The 21,714-nt window shown below is 42.0% G+C and overlaps 1 protein-coding gene across 1 annotated transcript in view; it reads left to right on the top strand.

Annotated features, from left to right (window-relative positions):
- The window catches only part of Pdcd4 (Programmed cell death 4), a 109,843-nt gene that overhangs the window by 43,914 nt on the left and 44,215 nt on the right, over window positions 1–21,714 (top strand). Inside the window, exon 2 of the mRNA XM_080273383.1 lies at window positions 14,673–14,842. Within this exon, the coding sequence (XP_080129509.1) occupies window positions 14,673–14,842 (170 nt within the window). The remainder of the gene's footprint in view (window positions 1–14,672; window positions 14,843–21,714) is intronic.

Genomic DNA, 21,714 nt, shown 5'->3' with positions numbered 1-21,714 from the left:
TTGTTTGGTTGTGACGTGATGGATGTGGTTGTGATGTGACAGTTGTTTGTGATGTGGTGGTTTTGTGGTTATGATGTGATGATTTGTGGTTGTGATGTGACGGTTGTGTGGTTGTGGTGGTGATATCCGTGAAGCTGATGGTGCTGGTTGTCGTGCATTTTCCAAGGTAATGGAGAGAGAGAGAGAGGGAGAGGTGGAAGCTAATAAAGGAAGTGTAAGGACAGGGAAGAAGGAAGGGATGGATGAGGACTGGGGAGAGGCAGGGAATAGTGCGAATATATAAGGTGTGTGTGTGTGTGTGTGTGAGAGAGAGAGAGAGAGAGAGAGAGACTGGATGCTAAACCACCCTCAAGCGAGCCAACTCTTGAAGCCCTCGCCCAAAATAAACCAGACATCCAGCAAGTCTCACCTTTTAACTGCCTCAGTATCTTACCTTTAACTCCTCAGTGCTAGAACGTCTTTTTATACTGTATTTTTTCCTTGATTAGCTAATGAGAGCACCCTGTCAATGGAAGTGTTTATGGCAGCGATACTAATTTCTGAAATTCGAATTCTCCAGGTGCATATAATCGTCTGGAAGTAGCAAGGATAAAAGGAAAGAGCCAAGTCATAAAGTGAAGGTTGCGTAAATACTCAGTGTTTTTTAATACCTAACCGAAATGATTAATCCATTCTATCCAAGGTCTGTGTGTGTGTGTGTGTGTGTGTGTGTGTGTGTGTGTGTGTGTGTGTGTGTGTGTGTGTGTGTGTGTGTGTGTGTGTGCGTGCGTGCGTGCGTGTGTGCGCGCGCAATCCAAACGATTTTGTGCAACGTAGGGTAATTGTTTTCGAAATGGGGATATACAGGCTTAATCAACCTCTTCACCACTAGAGTTGAACTGATTTGTTATATAAATCACCTAGTGGTAGTTTGATTAAAATGACAAAAGTATTAATGTACACGTACGTCATTGGTGGTGGAGGGACGCCTTCATGTGATGGCCCAGATATAATCGGTTCGCTGCCTGGTTATACAAGCATGCCGCATTTCACCTCGTAACCTCCGAAAGGAAAAAGGTTGACTGCAGAAGAAAGACAGCTTCAGCCTGCAGTGCATTGGGTTCACGTCCATTGAAACCTGGGACATAACGGCGAAAATTCTAACCTTCTTAGTACAAGAAGCCTTAACTGAATAGAATAAGTGCTGTGAAGGTGATAAAGTTAAAATCCTGTGTCGACCCTAGACGGGAATTGGACAGGCGGGAAGAGGTGGGTGAAATGAGGTGACGGTGTGGGGTGAAGGCAGGCTGATGTGAAGTGATGGGGGTTGAGGCAGTGTGCGGCGGTCGAGTGAGATGAAGTGAGCGAATAAGATGAAGATAATGACGTGATACCGTGAGTTGGGATGGGGGGGTGGGGGTTGAAGTGAAACAAGTGCCGGTTGGAGTTGAAGGCAGGAAGAGGATGAAGTGACGATTAGGTGATGCAGGGAGGTGAAGGAAAGAGAAGTGAGGGGTAGTGACGTGAATGGAAATGTCGGGTTGTGAAGTGAAGGCAAGCATGGGACTTGAAGGGAAGCACTGTTGGTGTGAGGTGAGGGCGGGAAGAGGATGAAATGAAGTGGCTAAGGTGAAAACAAGATTAAGTGATGGCGTGAGGGGGAATGTCGGGTACCGAAATGAAGAAATATAACAGGGAAATATGATGATATGAAGTGACTGCCTGAGATGAATTTAAGCCTGTGAAGTGTCCGAAGTGAAGGCGGTGGAGAGGTGAAAGGAAGGGGTAATGTTGGATAGTGAAGTGAGATGAAGTGTTTGCTTAAGAGGAGAGTGCATTGAAGTGACTGAGATGAAACGTGAGCTGCAGGGTAGCGAAGTGAATAGAAGTGCCGACTTGAAGTCAGGTGTGGAATTAAAGTGAGGGGAGGGAGGCGAAGTGAGAGGGGAAAGTGATGACGGGAGAGGTGAGAGGAAGGAATAGAGAAAGCACGCGAAACGATGTTTGTTTAGGCGGAGGGATTTGGAAGGGGGAGGGGACTGGCGTTGTTAATCCCATCAGCCACAGGACGGATTTTGCATTTTAATCCCCATAATCCCGTGACATGTTTATCTTTCCATCCCTTAGACGATTTTATTCTCCTCTCGTATACTTCTTCGACTGGAGGAGTTAACGTAGATGTGTCCATTAATACCCTTCACCGCGAGAGGTTGTTTCTAAATTGAAAAAAAATCTGCTGGTGGTAGACTTATTAAAACGAACGGTACGTCACCAGGTAAAGGAATTAAGCTTGTTATACCCTGACGCTTTTTATCAGCTTATGGAGGCGTTAGAGGCAGCTTCACCAACCCTTCAGTACGAGTGGGTTTAAAATAATCTAAGTGTGGGCAGGATATATGAATGTCACCCGGTATCAAGTGGTTAAGCCTGAGATTGTGTAGAGGAAGATGACTCCCCCTTATCCCCCTCCCCCCCCTTTTTTTTTTTACTTAAATACTAAGACACTTAATGGGGGGAAATAGTTAGTTCTCGCTGCCTCGTTGGTGATGGGCTGTGTTACGTGGAGTCTAGCTCTTTCCTATCCTCATATGTGTAACATGTTCTGAAATTGACTGTCATAAATTAAAGCTTAACTACACATTGCCACACTCACCCTTAATGTTACTGTCTGTATAGGCAATATCCTGTCGCAACTGTTTAGCTTTCCAAAATACTTGCCGAAAAGAAATACCTGCGAGAGGATAATGATCTCATATATATATATATATATATATATATATATATATATATATATATATATATATATATACAGTATATATATAGGAAGGACGAACATGAAAGTGCAAGATTTGTCTGTGTCGTACTTATGCAGACAAATTTTAGTTGAGAGAAAAGATTTTCAGAAAGGAAGTAAAGAAACTAACAATATCTCATGTTCCTTTTGAAAGCAAATTTTACTCTTTGTTCTGGGGGAAAAAGTTTATATATATATATATATATATATATATATATATATATATATATATATTTATATTATATATATATATATATATATATATATATTTATATTATATATATATATATATATATATATATATATATATATATATATATATATATATATAATATTTGCAGGGGTGACAAGGAAAGGAACTGGTAGAAACTTTCAATGTCTCTTGTTCCTCCTATAGAAACATATATTGGTTACGACAGAGAAATGCATGTAGGTTTGTTTGTGAAATTCGGGTCCAAAATTGTGTGATACCGTGTAGATGATAAAAGTTCTGATACGGCAAGGTGAGTGAAAATGTGACGTGATATTGAGCTGCGACGCTCAAGGTGGCGGGAAGGAGAGAGAAAATGAGGTAGGAGGGAGGCAGGGAGGGGGAAGAGGGGTTGAAGGAGGCAGGTTGGAATGAAGGAGTGAGGGGAGAGAACTTAAGGCAGGAGGGAGGGGTTAGGGAAGTGGGGGAAACTGAAGACTGGGAGGAGGCGGGAGATGATGAAAGTAGAGACTGAGGGAATAAGAGTGAAAAAACTGGGAGTTAGGTATCGGCAAGACCTAAGTGTTTGGAAAGTAGACTATAATAGTAAGTGAAAAATGAAACAGAAGAAGGAAAATATAGTAGAAAAGTAGACTAGGAAGGAAGAGTGTAAGAGTAAGGAAAATAAAGGGAGGAGAAAAAATTGATAGGATCTAGAAACAAGAAAGAAATGAAAGAAGTGATGTAGAATGCTTAAACAGTGAAATAGAAGCAAGAGGAAAATGGAGGAAAGAGGTCACGGAGGAGTGCTAATGCGAGAGGAAAGAGGTCATAGAGAAGGGCTAGAGTGAGGTATGGTGAGTGTGAAAGGAATGTTGGCAGCAGTGAGTGTTGTTGTCAAGACCCCTGGGAAGAAGAAATGTCAAGTATTCTCTCGGCTAGACTTTAACTTGGCCTCTTTTTGGATCTATTGCTTCTCGTCTCCTGTTTCTTTCCCCATTAAATGAAATCGTCTGACGCAACCTGGAATTGAATACTGAAGTTGTTCTGCCCTTGAGTGAGTTAGGCTGGCGATGGCTGGCGTAAAAATAATAGTGAAGACTGCAACCATGATAGGGTTAATTTCCATTCCTACCATAAAATTAGTGTGGAAGATGATATTGATATGGAGATGAAAATAATAACAAGCCATCATAATGATAATACTACAGTTCCTGCTGCTGCTACCACCACTACTACTACTACTGCTACTAATAATAATAATAGTCCTTCCGTAGTATAGGGTGTAAAGTTAATGTTTGTGTGGAGTGATGACAGGATTGGTAAACATGGAACACTTAGTTTATTGGAGGAGCCACACGGAAGCAGTGTGTGTGTTGTGGTGGTGGATCACACACACACACACACACACACACACACACACACACACACACACACACACCATTGTTTCCTCTAGTCTGTACGGTGGTTGTGCTTGATGCTACACACCTGCTGGTAAATTTATCTACCTAACAGTTACTCGTACACAGATATCGCCACAGGGGACTCGTTTTCAGTACTGGGAATGGTGTAGTTAACCTTTACTTCTACCTTACCCACTCAGACTGCTTGGATCATAGCTTCAAAAATCATTGTGCGTGGTATGATATATTCAGTCTTGTAAATAAATAAATAAATACATACATAAATAATATTTGTGGCAGTTCCTCTTTTTTTTAACTAGTACGGCATTCCTGGAGCAACTGTACTAACCTTGTCTGGCAGCTTTTGCCTGGGAGGGGAGGCAGCACACACACACACACACACACACACACACACACACACACACACACACACACACACACACACACACCACTACTGAAGAGCCGTTAGCTGCAGGTATCGTATTGATTTAATCCACCAGCCCACCTTTGTGAACACGTAATCTAGCGGCAATTTCCTTCATAAATAAGCACAATTACTATGATCGTACTCTCTAAATACAAGCCTAAAACATGAATGCAATGACTGCAAAGGCTTAATGCGCCCGCTTAAATGCAAGCCATAAACATGTATGCGATGGGTCTAAAATCTTTGTGCACTCGCGAGCGTGCACATCCAGCCACTTCCTGGTACGATGTTCACGTGTAGGTGCAACTCAGCCAATTTTAACCTCCCTCCCACCGAATTTCTTCCTTTCCATCCCCTGCTTACCCCCCCTCCGTCAACCTTTCTGGTCAACTTGCACCTTCTTTCTCACTTCTTCTTTTACCCATAACCTCTCAGTCTGGCTTCATGTTCCCTCAGTTTTCTTCTTCCCCTCCTCCACATTTCCTTCATCCTTCCTCCGTCTCTCCTCACCCTTCATTTATCCTTCTTCCCTCTCTCATCCTTCCTTCCCTCCTTTGCTCCAGTTTTCCATTTCAACTTTATCCCGTCCCTGTTCATTTTACTTTCTTGCTAATCCTTTCTCCTTTTGCATCTCTCATTCTTCTCCCCTTCCCCAGCTCTCAGTTTCCAACATCCCTTTCCCCCCATCCCGCCATCATTCGTGCTTGTTGTTCTGCCGTTCTCCCCATTCTCCGTACTTCATCTGATCATTCGTACTCCCATCCCTATCACCTTTCTCTTTTGTTCCTTTTATTTCCAGTTTTCCTTTCCCTTCATCCCATCGTCATTCTTTCTGCTGTGCTCTGCTCTTTGCTTCTTCTATCGCCTCTAAGTGTTTAATCTCTCTCGTCTCATTCCCCTTTCCAAGTGTTCCTCTTGCTCCCACTTTATGCTGTCTTGTCATTTAGTCATTCTTCTTTCCATTCCTCTTTTCCTATACCCGTTCCTTTCCTTCTGTTCTGCCGTTCGCTCCTCTTCACATCTATTCCGTTCCGCAGTTCCATCCTCTTCCCTCTGCTAATCCTTCAGTCAGTCAACCCAAACTTGGGGAGGTAAGCAGGGCGGCCACCACCACACGTCCGCCGTTCAGCAGTGTAAGACCACTCTGTTTTCAAAGGTCACCACAATGTCAGACCGCCTGAAAACACCCACTTGTATGCACATTTTCATAAGCCTCTGTTAAAGCCTTTGAAACATTGACTGTTGAGAACAATGGATGATCGTGCTTATATATACACTATATATATATATATATATATATATATATATATATATATATATATATATATATATATTATCGGAAGTTGACATGATCGTGACATTTCGAGTATTTCTTCCCAGTCAAAGTTAGACTATTTTTTCAGCTGAGAGGGAGCGTAGGGGACCAAGAGTGTTAATACAGTATTCACCATTATCTGTCATGATCGTGGCAACTTCATTCTTTTATTTCAGCAAACATTAAACTATTGTAATAAGCTAGAAGTGAGTTATGTAGGAGCCTAAGTGTAAGGTGCAGTGTATATCGAATGGTACAAAACTGTGAAAATATACGTAGATAATTGCAATTGTCAGTCAGATTTAATAACTGTATGGTAGTTTGTCGTAATGTGAAATTGGTTATAACAACTAACATTTTTCACGTACTGTACACCGTGTGATATTGAACTCAATGCGTGTGATATTGAACTGACCAGGTAAACAAACGCACGGCCAGACAAAGCGCACCTTCATTAGCCTGTCGTGATTTGAAAGTCTGGCGTGAGAATAACGACAACTGACATTTTCACGTACAGCCTATGGTATTGAAGTGACCCGTCAAACTAAACAAACGTACGAACAGACAAGACCATCATTCTCCCTCCACCACCACTACCATCATTCAACCCTCCCGGCCTCGGCCCACCCACCCTCCTGCTCGTTGCTGCCCCTCCCAACTTCTGCCTACCCTCCATCCCCGTCTTTGTTGTCCGTTCTTCCTCATCTGCCCTTTCCCTTCCCCCTCAGTCTTACTGCCCCTCCCCCTTCCCCTTACTGCCCTTTCCCTTCCCCCTCAGTCTTACTGCCCTTTCCCTTCCCCCTCAGTCTTACTGCCCCTCCCCCTTCCCCTTACTGCCCTTTCCCCTCCCCCTCACCCTCTACTACTCCTTCCCACCCGCACAACTATCTCTCATGTATTTATTAAACTCATAAACTCACGTATTGCTTATATATACGGTTGCCTTCACTAAGTACACCTACCAGATGTTTCACAGTCAAACTACTTGGATATTACAGCGAAACACTACGAAAATTAAAACTATCTGCATTGAGTCAAATGTAATGGTGAGCTGTAAAAATCGTTGGAAGCCTTATAAATATGGGCCTTGGATGTATTTGTAGGATCATAACTAATTTACGGGATAAACGAGTCTCCGTAAGTTAATTATTACTTATTTTTTCGTATTTTATCATAGTGTTATTCCCTCAGATTTGTTTGTTAAGTGTTTGGTAGCTGAATGAGTCAGAGGCAAACATATACAGTCAGTTTTATAAACAAGTGAAGGTTAGGAGGGTTTATAAATCGCCCCAGCTCTCTCTCTCTCTGTCCCTCCATTTCCTCTCAACCCCTTCCTGGCCTAGACTACCCCTACCACCCACACCCTCCATAGCAACAGCAACTTGCAAGCGTGTCCGGGCGGGGTGTTGTGCTTTCTCACATGTCATGGCACCAGTAAAACCGTGCGAAGTCGTATGGGGGGGGGGGTTAAGAAGAAGGGAGGGCAGATACAAGGCACAGCTGGTGAAAAGTTAATGGTAATGTGTAGATCTGGTTATTTGGTTGTTGCATGAAACTGATGATGGCGATAGTGGATAATGGTATAGTGTATGTTTATATTAGAAATTTTGGGGGGGTAGGTTTGGTTAGGACACCTTGTGGGCATCCACCCCGCAAACCTATGAGTGTCCTTTAGCCTACGCGATGCCCAGGATCACTGTGGAAGGATTGACAGCCCTAAGCTGCACACTGGCTGACCTGTTCTATATGGATCTTGGCGATGCCTCTCTAAACTAAGAGGTCCGAACAGGAAGCGGCAACCTCGCGCGCGACAGATAGAAGTTGTTCATCGGCGCAGATATGTCATTGTCCAAGATGTCGCTATGCAGTGCGCGACATTTTGGAACATGCTGCATCGCGTCGCGACGAGCGTGGAGGGTGAGCGCAAGGCCCATGCGGAGTGACGAACCTCCCCGCTCATTGAATGGCCATCTACATAGGATTTAGTGAGTTGTATCATGTCGCCTCATCCCTCGTCGCTCAAGTCTCCCCGCTCGTCGCGTTCGGTGTGGCCATACACTATGGGGATTCTAATTCACAGCAGAGCGTCCTCCGAATCACCCAGTTACCCAAACCATGTCGATAATCATGCAGACTTTATTGCGTTACAGTTAGCTGACAGTTAGCGTGCGACTGTCCTTTGTTTTTGTTGATGCCATTGTTTCGTAATGTCTCCACGGATTTGTGTGTGTGTGTGTGTGTGTGTGTGTGTGTGTGTGTGTGTGTGTGTGTGGTTCTGTAAATTAGGAAAAATTGGCATTGGGCTTTGGAGGTAGCCATGAAACTTTGGCAGCTTCTGTTTGCCGCTGTGGATAGTAAGCAAAGAAAGAATATTAAAAAAAAAAAAATAAACAAAAGGCGACGTAACGAGGACTTTCTGTATTATACTTACGAATGTCAGTGTGACCTTGTGGAGATACGGTAAGACGTTCGTTCCCGCCGGTAACAGTGTCCGATTCTTCAACACTGCTGGAAAGAAATATTGATACACTGAATTAAATGTTTCAGGCTTCGCTTAGTGTCCTATAGTTGAGAGATTGGTTTTTCCAGTAGTGGTAAAGGATGCAGTGTGTTTTTTAATGTATTAGATACGAGGAAATTATTTTAATTGGATTTTACACAGCCAAACGAACGATTTTGACAGGCATTGGCAGAGCTCCAGGGGCAGGATTCAGAAACTTTCTTGAACCTAAAATGTGTATAAGATTGCTTGGTTAAACTTTATCTTCATACATACTGCTACCAAACGCCTAACAACTAAGCTGGACTGAAAGACGACTACCAAAGTTACGATGATTAACTGCAGTGGATTTTTTGTTTTTTTTTTAATGTAAATTTTGGTTAGGATCTATGATAAATATGGTCCCAGAGTTCTCTAGTTCTCGCTCCTCCATTCCCCTCCCCCAAACTACCACTACAACCACACCACCTGCTTTCTTTCCATTCCACTCTCCCCCTCTCTCCATCTCCCCCCACTCCCTCCCCCTTTAGCATAGCCCCGTTCCCTGTAACCCCCGCCCCAGCACCAGGGAGCGACTGTATAAACTCTTGTAAGATTAAGTAGTGTATAAGGTTGCCCATGTATACATCTGGTTTCACTGGTAGAGCTACCAAACATTCCACAACCAAAATCAACAGGAAAGTGAAAACAAAACAATGCGATAATAGCTACCTGTTATGGAGACAAGGTAACATTGGTTAAGAATGTACAGTCGCAATACCCTGGGCTTACTCATGATGGATTTTGACCAGTTTTTTTCGAAAAACTAACCTAGATGTCAATTATCGTGAATCATGTTTGTGTTTCACTGTGATACCCTATAGCTTGGGTATGGCGTGCTTGGTGAAGACAGAATAAACCATAATATAAACAACCTTTAGTATACGAATAATTATAAATAAGGCTCCAGCACCATCTAATGTATTTATAAATGATCCTAATAGTTTGTTGCTACGATAAGTTTCTAACCATTATCACATCGTCCCTACTTTGTCACATTCGTATCGACTCAGATTGTATAATGTACGGTAGCAGCACGAGTGAAGGTACGTATGTACAAGCAGTGATGTACACAGGGTAAGCTTGGGACAGTTGATGAATACAGGCCCAGCACCAGCACCCCGTACCTCACACTGCCGCTTTGCTGCTCTCCCTCGCACCATCACGACCTAGGTGAAACCATCTTTAGAACAGTTTTTTTTTTTTTTTTTTTTTTTTTTTTTTTTTTTTTTTCCAACGAATCCTAAAGGTGATTTTTTTTTTTTTTTTTTTTTAACCGTTGACCTTGGATATTTCGTGATACCGCTTCTACAGCCACTTAACTTTGCACGTTGCACCAAGAGGTTATGTGGCTGGTTCTGTTATTTTGTATTCTTAGGCCACATCACCATACTAAGATGGTAGGCTGTAATTAAGTGCTCAGTCTTATACTGTACTCACACACACACACACACACACACACACACACACACACACACACACACACACAGTAAACGGTGTGTGTGTGTGTTTATAACAAAATGCCGCAGGTCAGGGTCCCACCACATGGTCAAACGACCTACCAAAATCAGCGTCAGCATTTTTTAAAAATCAGTTTAGACCAAACTTGGGGGAAGGTAATGTTTAGGGCAAGAGAAGAATGAAATCATTCAGTTTTGACAAAAATCAAATGTCAAAGTCAGTTTGTGTTAACAAAATAACTGGTTATTATTTGTTTGTAATCAGACTTGTTGGCAGGACTGAGGGTCAGCCAAGGAGTAAGTTTATTTAGCCGTAGGTCAAATGTGAAAGTCACTGGGCGAGGGCTAGTCAAAGTTTTCTTCCAGTTTAGAACAAACTTTGTGGAAGAGTTGAGGAGTAGGCAACAATAAATAATACAGTATAAATCTTTGAGAAATCAGCCAAAAGTCAGGGTCACGGAGAGGTCAGCTAAACAGTTTTGGCCTCATTTGAACCAAACTTGGTAAAAGTGTTATGGGTATGGCCGTATGACAAGCACAAAGGCGTTCATTGTTGAGAGTAATCAGTCAAAGCCCAAGATCACAAGGTAAGGTCAAAGTTCGACTCATGTATCTCATCCAACTAAAGAGTTTTTATCTTATTTTGATTCAACGTTGGTGAGTTGATCATCGAAAATGTTGACCAGTTGTTTAAGAGCAATAGGTCAAAGGTCAAGGTCACAAGACAAGGTCAGCTAAAAAGCATCCAGCATAAACAAAGTTGTGTGGAAGTGTTCAGGTTAAAAGAAGGATAAAGAGAATCAAGTTTGATAACGCTCAAAGGTCACGGTCAGTGCGCAAAGTCAGCTCAAACAATTTGATCAGATTTGAATCATAGTTGGTGGAATGGTTCATGGTTAGGCAAGAAACAAATAATTCAACCTTGAGGAACTGAAGAAAGTCAAGATCACAGGGCAATTCAGTTTTCGACCGTTAGGTCACGTGGTTCCGATTGTTGCACTGAGTGCACCTTTAAAGAAAGAAAAAAGTATTTTTTTTAAAAAGATTTTCTTCAGGATATTGGGGGTTAAGTAAAGGGAAGTTTAAGTGCAGGACATAAGTATTGGAAAAGAAAGTTGTAACTGTCAGAACTGTGATTACATTATGACGGTTATACACACTTTGGGCCAGTACTGATACACAGTATCCCAAGCAGAGGCATAATATAAAATGTAAACAAGTACTGCACATGAACATGAAATTAAATTGTTTCTGCATTTCTGATAACTGTATCAAAACAAAACAAAAAAACAAAGTCACTGGCTGCAAAAACTTTTCCTTTTGGTGAAAAAAGCTAACCAAGGTGCATTAATTTTCCATGGAATTTATATACTGTTGAATATTTTTTCAGATTACTGCACAGTATGTATAGGTGCTGGCAACCATCATCCACTCACTTGATGTAGTGCTGCCTACTTCTTCCTTAGCCTTTATCATTCTTTTTCTGTGCCTGCCCTCCTCTCTTCCTATTTCTCCCATCTTTCCTGTCACTTATTATTGCTTTTCTTTCCTTTACAGGTGGCTTTACATTGAGTGACAAGCCAGATGGTTTCGTGAAAGCCAAGAAACAATTTACAATGCTGGGTGGTAACCATATAACCAAACCATACGTGCTCCCTATTTGTCAACAAGTGGGTTGGTGGAGGGTTAGTGCCCCTCCCCATAAAACAAATAACTCAAAGTCAAATGGCCACCCCTAACGGGATTATGGCATCTGGCAATAGATAGATAGATAGAGATGTATCATTTAACTAAAATCTGGAAGAGATTACCAGAATATTTAAATCTGCTGTTCATATTTGTATTTAAATGAGTCAGAAAACACCGAAAACAACTCTGTAAAAGAAACGAGTAATAAAATGTGACAGGAAAAATGGGGGAAATAAGAGGAGATGAGGGCAGACACAGAAAAAGACTGATAAAGATGAAGGAAGAAATAGGCAGCACAACATCAAGTGAGTGGATGATGATTGTCACCACCTACCATCAAGCAACAATACCTTCATAATAATGCAGGGATGCAAATAACTTCAACCATTATTCCTTTTAATGATACCAATACATTATCAGAATGATCTTCCTTGAAAAAGGACACTTTTTCCTAGTCCCCGGGGGGCATGCTGCCCCCCAGATCCCCTGCCTCTTACGTCTGTGCAAATGATGAATATTGGTGAAGGGTTTTGGTTTTACAAGGGTCAGTAATACACATAGCCTACTTGTATCAAGATGACAGCTGCCTATATAAATTTGCAACTGCCACACTCAGACATCTGTTATGTATCAAGGACATCACAGCATTAACCACATTCTATCCCAGTGCCATTCTGCTTTTTGTTTCCTTTGCAAATTTACCAAATTTCTTTCTCTGCACCCAGGTACTTTATCTCCTGCACTGATTCATCACTCTTCATTCACTAATATGTTACTCAAAGAATCACCTTCTCACAACAGCCATCACTTGAATCTTATTTACATGTACTTTCAAAACAGAATGCTCAAAGGCATCAACAAAACTCTGGACCAGTATGCAAAGCTCTTGCTCACCGTAGAAGTATTAGCAAGTAGGACAGTACTGTATCACATGTATACATTAGATTTCAGATTCTCCAGATTTCTTTATTGTCATTATCCCTCTCACCGTAATGTGAGGTTTTACTTCTCATAAACTTTATCCAGATATATGTATAGAATAGCCCTGGACACATACAACCTGGTCTCAGTCCAACACTGATATTAAACCACATGCTTATATACCTACCTACTCTCATGCAGGCATCACTTAAGGTGTTGCAACCCAAGAATAATAAAAAACATTATCCAAAACTGTAATGTCTCTATCCATCTATCTGTCTGTCTATTGCCAGACGCCGTAATCCCATGAGGGGTGGCCACAAACAAATCGCCTCCATGTCGCCCTTTCCCCCGCCATTTCACAGCCCTGCTCCCAGCTCACACCCTCCTCTCTCATATACCTCTCCACTCTATCCCTCCATCTTATCCTTGGCCTCCCCATCGCTCTCCTCCCCCTCCACCTCACTTACATACATTCTCCTTGTCAGTCTCTCTGTCCATCCTTTCCACATGGCCAAACCACCTCAATGTTCATATCACATCCACATCCACACCACAACGCTTCTTCACTTCCTCATTTGTCAGTCTGTCTCTCCATGTGACTCCACATGCTCCTCTCAAGTAACTCATTTCCTCTGCTTTCACTCTTTTGTTCCTCCAACAAGGTCCAAGCTTCACTTCCATATGTTAGAGTTGGTATCACAATACTGTCATGTATTAACTTCTTCACCTGTAATGTCTATCAGTCTATTGCCAGATGCCATAATCCCGTAAGGGGTGGCCATTTGACTTTGAGTTATTTTGTTTTACAGGGAGGGTCACTAACCCTCCACCAACCCACTTGTTGACATGTAGGGAGCATGTATGGTTTGGTTATATGGTTACCATCCAGAGATGTAAATGGTTTCTTGGCCTACAGGAAACCATTTGGCTTGTCACTCAATGTAAAGCCACCTGTAAAGGAAAAAAAAGCAATAATAAGTGACAAGAAAGACGAGAGAAACAGGAAGAGAGGAGGGCAGGCACAGAAAAAGAATGATAAATGCTAAGGAAGAAGTAGGCAGCACTACATTAAATGAGTGGATGATGGTCACCACCACCTCTGTTGTCATTTTTTATTACTGATACCCACAAGTCATCAGTTTTAGCAGCCTGTACAGCTTTATCAGTCTGCAGTTTTGCCACCACCATGATATCAGTCAGGAGGGTTGTCCATAAGGACCAAACTGTGTAAACTACAGAAACCTAGCCACTTCACCTGAGTGCTTCCAGGGAACTTACTGGTGAAGGGTATGTTATGTGAGTGAGGTGCTTGACGTGTGTTGTGTACCGAGCAGTGATAATGTTACATTAAACTTGGAGGATGCATGAGAATGGTTCAACCTTTTTAAACAGTGTTTTCCTTTTCTGTTAGTGAACAGGTATGAACAACTTAGCAAAATGAGAAATTTGGCACATACTCTAGTGACAGTTCACTCTGCAATATACAATATTCAGCATAATATTGGTGTATGAATAAAAATAGCCTAGAGAAGCTGTCACAGACAGGTATCTCTGTCTTATCAATTGGTAGAAAAATAAAAGTAGGTAGAGTAAGCTGTGTATGTGAAGGTAAGAGGGGGCATTTGAAATTTGAAGGCATCATTAACCTTGTAATGACAACAGAAACTGATTTATTTCTGCAACTTTCAGATGCCTTTATTCAATATAGGAATGGCTTCATGCCATATATTGGTTAGAACATAACCAAAGTCTTATATTGATTATGTAAGTACAGTAGCTACTGTAATAGTTTCTCTCACTAGGTTTTATTTTTGCCTTATACTGTTGGTATACTTCAGACTTTTTGTTGTTAGATTTCTCTGATTTACCAAGGAGTTGACAGCAGAAAAGAAGAGACATTGTTATTATCGTGATTATTATTATTATTATTATTATACGTTACTGTTCTCCAGGTGGTGCAGGAGGCAAGGGTACCTGGGGGGCTCTAGGATCAGAACTGGCAGAGGAGGAAGTTGATGGAGCCATTGATCCCAATGACCCCAACTACGATGAAGCCAACCCTGAGCATCGTGACTTCAAGCTCAAGGTTATAAATCTTGATCGCTCCGATGAGGAGCTACAGGTATGCACATTACGGTAATTGTTGTAAGGAAAACTGTATTAAAGTACATTTTGTGATAGCTTGCTACCTTAATTTGGCCCATTAAAGTGCCCTACTGTACTTATGATATACTGCGTCTACCTTAAATTGGCTCATTAAAGTACCCTTCTGTACTTATGATATACTCTGTCTACCTTAATATGGTCTGTTAAAGTACATTACCTCTTTTTATGTACTGTCAACCTTAATTTGGCCTATTGAACTACCTCTTCTGATATACAGTACTCTACCTTAATTTGGCCTAACATTGCCATCTGTCAGTCTTGAATGCTGAGCTTGAACAATTGATTAACTATTGAATATGATTCATATAATGAAGAAGTGTTCTGAAAGGGATGTAGAGCCATAGTATCATCTTAATTTTGCCATTGAGCTTTGGGGTATAAGCTGCAAAAGGATAAAAAGTCTCCCAAATTAAGGTGGACTTTAGTGTTTACATTCATTTTTATTTGGGCTACCGGTATGTATTGGCCATACATGCATATGTTATCCTTTTTTTCAACTGTTGATAGGAGCCAAGAGTGACACTGGGTGCCATGTAGGTCCAGCGCCACTAATGTGCCGCCAACAAGTAACTTAGCAAGATTTATTAAATGGCAGAATGCCTTTAATGTTACCATCTCTTACCTTGAGATGGAATTCCGAGTTTTCTTTCTCTGAAACCAACTCCAGCTTACCCTATGGAATAGATTGGGTTGTGTAAAATAGGTATGTCATTTCAGCCCAGAGTTCCCTGCCCTGGAATATTGTGCAAGGCCAGCTACCAGGAATTATCCATGTAGCCATCTACCCCCTACAACATTGTCGTGTAACAAAACAAAACTGCTTAGATATTTGTAATGCAGTTGATACCTAACATACAGTACAGTGAAATAATTTACAGTATGGTGAAGATAATATTGTACCTAAACTTGCCATTATGCACTGTATTCTATAGTCTTAGGTCTGCCTTTGCAGTCTCGTGGAACCTGGATGAGACCTTAACAGAATCTGTGTAGACTAAACTGATTAACTTTCTTCATTGTTACCCTCAGTGCACGTCATTCCTCAGACTTTTGCACTGTACAAGTACTATGGTACCCTTCAGCATCTACAGGACTTAATAAGTGATGCGACAATACAGCATTTCAAAGATTGTTTAGATATTCTGCAGAGGCAATATATATTTTTTCTTTTTCATCCTTTCTCTCTCTTTGTTTAGTTAAATAATTTGCAATACAGTAAAGGACTTGCATTGTTTTATGTGTATTTTGTGTGCATCCATGGTAGCAGAATTTGACATTTTCATTGAGTTTGTGTCATCTTAAAAGTTAGATTATGAACTTTCATGCAAATATGCTTGTGTATGAGATCATATGCATGCACAATCCACTTGTGTAGTAGAAGTTTCCTTCAGTATATAATAAGGTTTGCTCTTGTCATGTGCACCCGATTGGTTCCAAACTCCTCGGTCATGAAACTTGAATACATAAATATACTGTACAGGAAAAGTTCAGTTGGTTCAGGAGTCCATGACTAACTGTTCCCATTTGAATTTTTACACCATGTTCTACCAAACCACTGACTAATCTCTGACAATTTTATAGATCATGTTACACAGGGTTATGTAATATGTATACTACACTACAGGTACTCTAGTAAAACAGTAAAAGCTATTGAGTTTACCAGAACAGAGTGCTGGGAGTAGGATGGTGAAGAGGGTTGGTGGCTGTGTGAGGCTTACTAGGCCCAGGTTGGCTCAGTTTCCTCCAGTACGTCTTCAGGTCAGTGGACATTGTAGAGACTCAGTTCAGACTCCAGTTTCAGCTACTTTAGAGTCATTGGATACCTAGTCTTGCTCTTCCTGCACAGCAAACTGGGGTTTAACATTAAGAAACAGAGTAATAAGGGCTTGTTATTTTTGTTGCACTTACTGACCCATCTTGGGCAGAGCATGGGTGCTTGGCTCATGTTTCCTGTGCATGAAGTGTATAATTCTGCAGTCCAACTTTATTGACACAATAATGTGCCTGTAAAGGGAAGTTTGCATATTTTGTGGTTGTCATGTATAAGGCATATTACAGAAGTCATGTACATGTATAATGAAAACAGGCTATGGCTGGATAACTGAAGGATTAGTATTTCTTTTGAGTTGTGCAGTAGCTTAAATATCTGCTTTGTTTTTGTTAAAAACAACATGAAAGAATTCCTTAAGAACGTTGTAATGTTAGAAAATTTGTAATTATATTTTGCATGTAAAAGTGTGTGGCAATATTTGGTAGTGCTTGGTTAGAGTAATAAATATTAAGAAAAGGCATTGTTGTCTGTTCAGGTTAGATGTATTGAACGAAGAAATGATCTGATGGTTAGAGATCCAGTTGGAATGAGGCCTTTCCTTAGGTTTGATCCCCAAGAGGTGACTGGAGGCTTTCCAGTCTTGTAATGCCACCAGTGAAAGTAGGTTGGTCATAATCATCATCATCTGGACCTCCTTTCCCACCCTAGGACAAGGTGAGGAGTAGCAGTGTCCAGACAGCACAAGTTTGCCCAATCCAATGGGCCATGCTTCCATTCGCTCATCATTCAAGCTCCCGGAATCCTGGCTCTCTCAGATACGCCAAAAACTTCATCACATTCTGTGGCTTCTCTTAAACGTATCCAGTAGAGTCAATCAGAACGTTGTCACCTTAAAAAGGTGTGCCAAATTCCTGCACATGCACTACTCACAACATTCTTATATTGGTAGGAGAAGGGATCTGTATTTTGTTTTTGTTGATTTGGAAAAGGCCTTTGACAGAGTCCCTAGAGAGGTGGTAAAGTGGGCAATGAGAAAGCTTGGCTTGGAGGAGTGGCTGGTTAGGGCGGTTAGGGCTATGTATGTGGGTGCTCACACTCAGGTAAGAGTGAATGGAGATTTGAGTGATGAGTTTTCCATGAATGTTGGTGTGCATCAGGGGTCAGTTTTTGAGTCCCATGTTGTTTATCGTGGTACTTGAAGCTCTTTCACGTGACTTTAGAAACGGACTCCTGTGGGAGATGTTGTACGCTGATGCTTTGGTGTTGATTGCAGAGAACGAAAGGGAGGCGGAGGAAAGGTTTAGGAAGTGGAGAGATGGTATGGGGCTCAAGGGCTTAAGGGTAAATGCAGATAAAACAAAAGTGATGATATCTAGGGTTGGTGGCGGTACTGTCAAAGACTAGGGAGAGTGGCCGTGTGCAGTTTGCCACAAGGGCTTAGGAAGTAATTCTATCTTTTGTGGTGTTTGTGATAAATGGGTGCACAAGAGATGTAGTGGTATCAGAGGTAGACTGCGAGATAATGCTGATTTTATGTGTATGGCGTGTCGGGGAGAGCAGGTAGAGATTGTCAGGCATGAAAGGATTGAACTTGCTGGTGAATCTCTTGAGTGTGTGGAAGAGTTTTGTTATTTGGGAGACATGTTGTGTGCTGGAGGTGGGGCTGGAGCTAGCTCTGTGGCTAGGGTGAGAAGTGGTTGGAAGTTCAGGGAGCTCTTGCCTCTTCTGACGTTGAGAGGGCTCTCCTTACATGCTAAGGTGTCTTTGTATGCAGCATGTGTTAGGAGTGTAATGCTGTATGGTAGTGAGACCTGGCCAGTAAAGGAGGAGGATATTCGGCGGCTCAGACGTACAGAAATGACAATGATTAGGTGGATGTGTAGTGCGTCCCTGCGTGCAAGGTCCAGGGGGGCTGGGTTTACGATGGAAGAGGTGAGAGGTCGGATGGGACTGGAGTGTATTGGTGTTGTGATGAGGAGAGGTAAATTGAGATGGTTTGGACATGTGGAGAGGATGGGGGATGATAATTGGGTGAGGAAGGCGAGAAGTGTTAATATTGGGGGTGGGGTTATAAGGGGTAGACCGAGAATGACATGGGACGAGGTCATTAAGTGTGAGCTCAGGGTTAAGGGACTGAACAGGGAGGCTGCAGTGGATCGTGCAGCGTGGAAAGCCGCCATTAGGTGACCAAGGCCAACACATGCAAGCATGTTGGAGCCATTAAAAATGAAACGATTTATCCAGCCAGTTCGATCTCTTGTCAGTCCTGTAGCCGCACTGAATTCCATACCTCTCTTCCCCCCACATTCATCCACCATATCCCTCCACCTTCTCCATGGCCTACCTCGCTTCCTCCTTCTGTCAGTTTTGCTCATGTATATCTTTTCACCACTCTTCTCTTCACATGGCCATACCATCTTAGTACACTTTCTTTGATTCTGGTGTCCACAGACTTCCTCACTTAGCTTCTTTTACAAATCACATTATTTTGTATTCTATCCACTCTCTGTACTCCACATACATTCCTCAGCAGTCCCATCTCCACAGCTCTCACTCTTGACTTTTCATTTTCATGCCACACCTTAGTCTCACATCGATATGTTAAAGTTGGCACTAACACTCCATGGAAGTCTCACTCAGCTGCAACACTCAAGCTTCTGTTTCTTATCAAGGCCTTCATAGCACCAGCTACTTTCCTTCCTTGTCACTCTACTTTCCACTTCTTTTGCACATTTTCCTGGTCATTTACCCTTAAATTTTACTGGGCTGTGGTAGCATAAATATCCGACTTCTATGCCTCAGAATGGATTGGGGGACTGTAAAGAGAAATGTGACAGTTCCCTCTCACCATTACAGTTGAGTTCTCAACCCTGTTGGAAGAGCTAAGAAAGAATTAGGACTAATCTAGAGTAACCATTCTCTTTAACACCAATACAGATGACACTGATGAGAAACCTACACAAAGTGACACTGTGCATCCTGGGTGGAGGGAAGCAGCTGAATCCACCCAAGAGACAAACCTCCTTATATTTCCCAGCCCCTTAAGACCGCAATTGTTTCAGGCAGGGTATCTCCCACAACCACAGTTCGGGGATGTTTTGGCGACTTTCACCAAGGGCAAATTGACTGTGTTCTGGCAAAAGAGGAAGAATTTTCACACCTGACAACGCAATCCGTACCCCCGTACGCCTAATGGTTACCGCACAATCGTGCGTCAAAGTTCAAAAAAAGTTTATGATAGTTACCCCTCGGAAACATGAAAATTTTGGTAGCTACCTATTTTTCTTATTGAAACAGGTTATTTCAAAGTGTTTTGCCACACTGTCACAAATTCATGCAAGCGTATTTATATAAATTCATGACATTGTACTTTAATGAGAAAACGATGAACTCTAGTGGAATTCCCACTGGGCATCACTCAGTTCAACCGTCCTCGTATGCACTTTGATCGGGATGGTTTTTCAGAACATTTGTTACTGTTTCATAAGTGATCATTCTTATGCACGACATTAGTGCCTCCACTGAGTGATTTTATTATTTTGTATATCGTTTGCCCAGCCTCTGTTAGCCGTTGAAGTTAGACCACGCCAACTTCTGGCAAACATACCAATTTCTCAAGCCTCTATGCCAAGCATGGCAGTTGGAGAGGGACCTTCGTAAAGGATAGGTGTGCGCTGCAGCGAGGATTCCCGGGGATTCGACTACTCGCGAGCTGTGGGCCTTTTAGGTCGGTGACGCCACTCCCATCCACTCATTAGAGTTAGCAGTTACTGATGGTCGGCTGAGGGTGAGAAGGATAGCTCGTGTCTCGAGTTGTGGGTTGTCTGTGATTCCCAGAGATCGCCCATCTCTCCATCGGCAGCCCAGGGAGTGTGGTCGTAGCTGCGGAGGAGCAGACGGGAAGATCGTCTTGCAGTGTCTTGGTGACGACTCCGGGCTGCAGCCCCGTGACTCCACATCTCCAATTAACAGTATCTTTTTTCCTGTTTTCTAGGCTTAACCCGTCACGTCCCGACTGATTTCACACCTCTGAAACCCCCCAATCCCAAGCTATTTTGGAAAAAAAAATTTTTGGCTAAAACCTCTGCTTTTGGTGAGAAACATCGAAAATTCATAGAGAGATCGCTCACCTGAGGTTTAAAATATTCGATACAGGTGGCAGTACCTCCTTACCTTACTGGGTTTTCTCTCAGGCTGGCTCCAAAGAAAATGAGTTCTATGGAAGGGTAACTATTCCACACCACTCATAAACGGTATTTATTTATTTATTTAGTACGAATTTATATGTAGTACAAGAGTATATTGGTTTTCAAACAGTAATATAGGCATTATAAGCATTGTTTCACTCACTAACTCATTAACATACCTGACTTTTTTTTGCGACATTACCTGATCATCATTTCTGACTGTTTCTTCCGCTAATGCTATGTAAACTTTGTCCTCCACATTGTCATCGGATGGGGAATCACTCTGGCCCTGAATGTCTTTATTGGCCAGGTCACTGGTAACAGGTGAACTGCCAAGACAATGGCGTGTGGGGTGGGGAGGTTATGCGGTGTATGGCATTGTCCCTGCCTGGCATCTTGTAGAGGATTAGAGGAAGGTGTCCCGTGTATACGTACCAAAAATCACGCGTGAAAATTGAAAATTGTGCAAATTATGAACCTTGCAATTGCGCGACGTACCAGTACGTCATTGGGACTGGCAGTTACATAATGTTGCAATGTACCTACATGTCGACTGGACGCCTCGGGTTAAGATCATTAGCTAGCGTGACTGATTGAGAGTGAATTTGCTTTGAGATTCCTGTTACATAAATTTATTCTATTGTAATTAATAAATTTACAGTTCTTTTTGAGCTCAATTAAATGTAACAGTCTTGTTTGATTTCTCCACATTGAGCTTGCTTTAGTTTGCTACTTCCAGGTAGCACAAACTTCTTATATTAATCACGACTGGTAGTTAAGCCAGTTCTTTCATATCAATTTTTAAATCCGTTGTGCCAGCCAGGAGTGTGCACCAGCAAGAACCTATGTCTTTAATATTATTATTAATGA

Source organism: Coenobita brevimanus, chromosome 54 (genome assembly GCF_032717465.1).
Source record: "Coenobita brevimanus isolate Jiangsu-jjx chromosome 54, ASM3271746v2, whole genome shotgun sequence".
Classification (NCBI taxonomy): domain Eukaryota; kingdom Metazoa; phylum Arthropoda; class Malacostraca; order Decapoda; family Coenobitidae; genus Coenobita; species Coenobita brevimanus.
The sequence above is the reverse complement of the archived record's forward strand: the minus strand, read 5'-3'. Positions and strand labels throughout refer to the sequence as shown.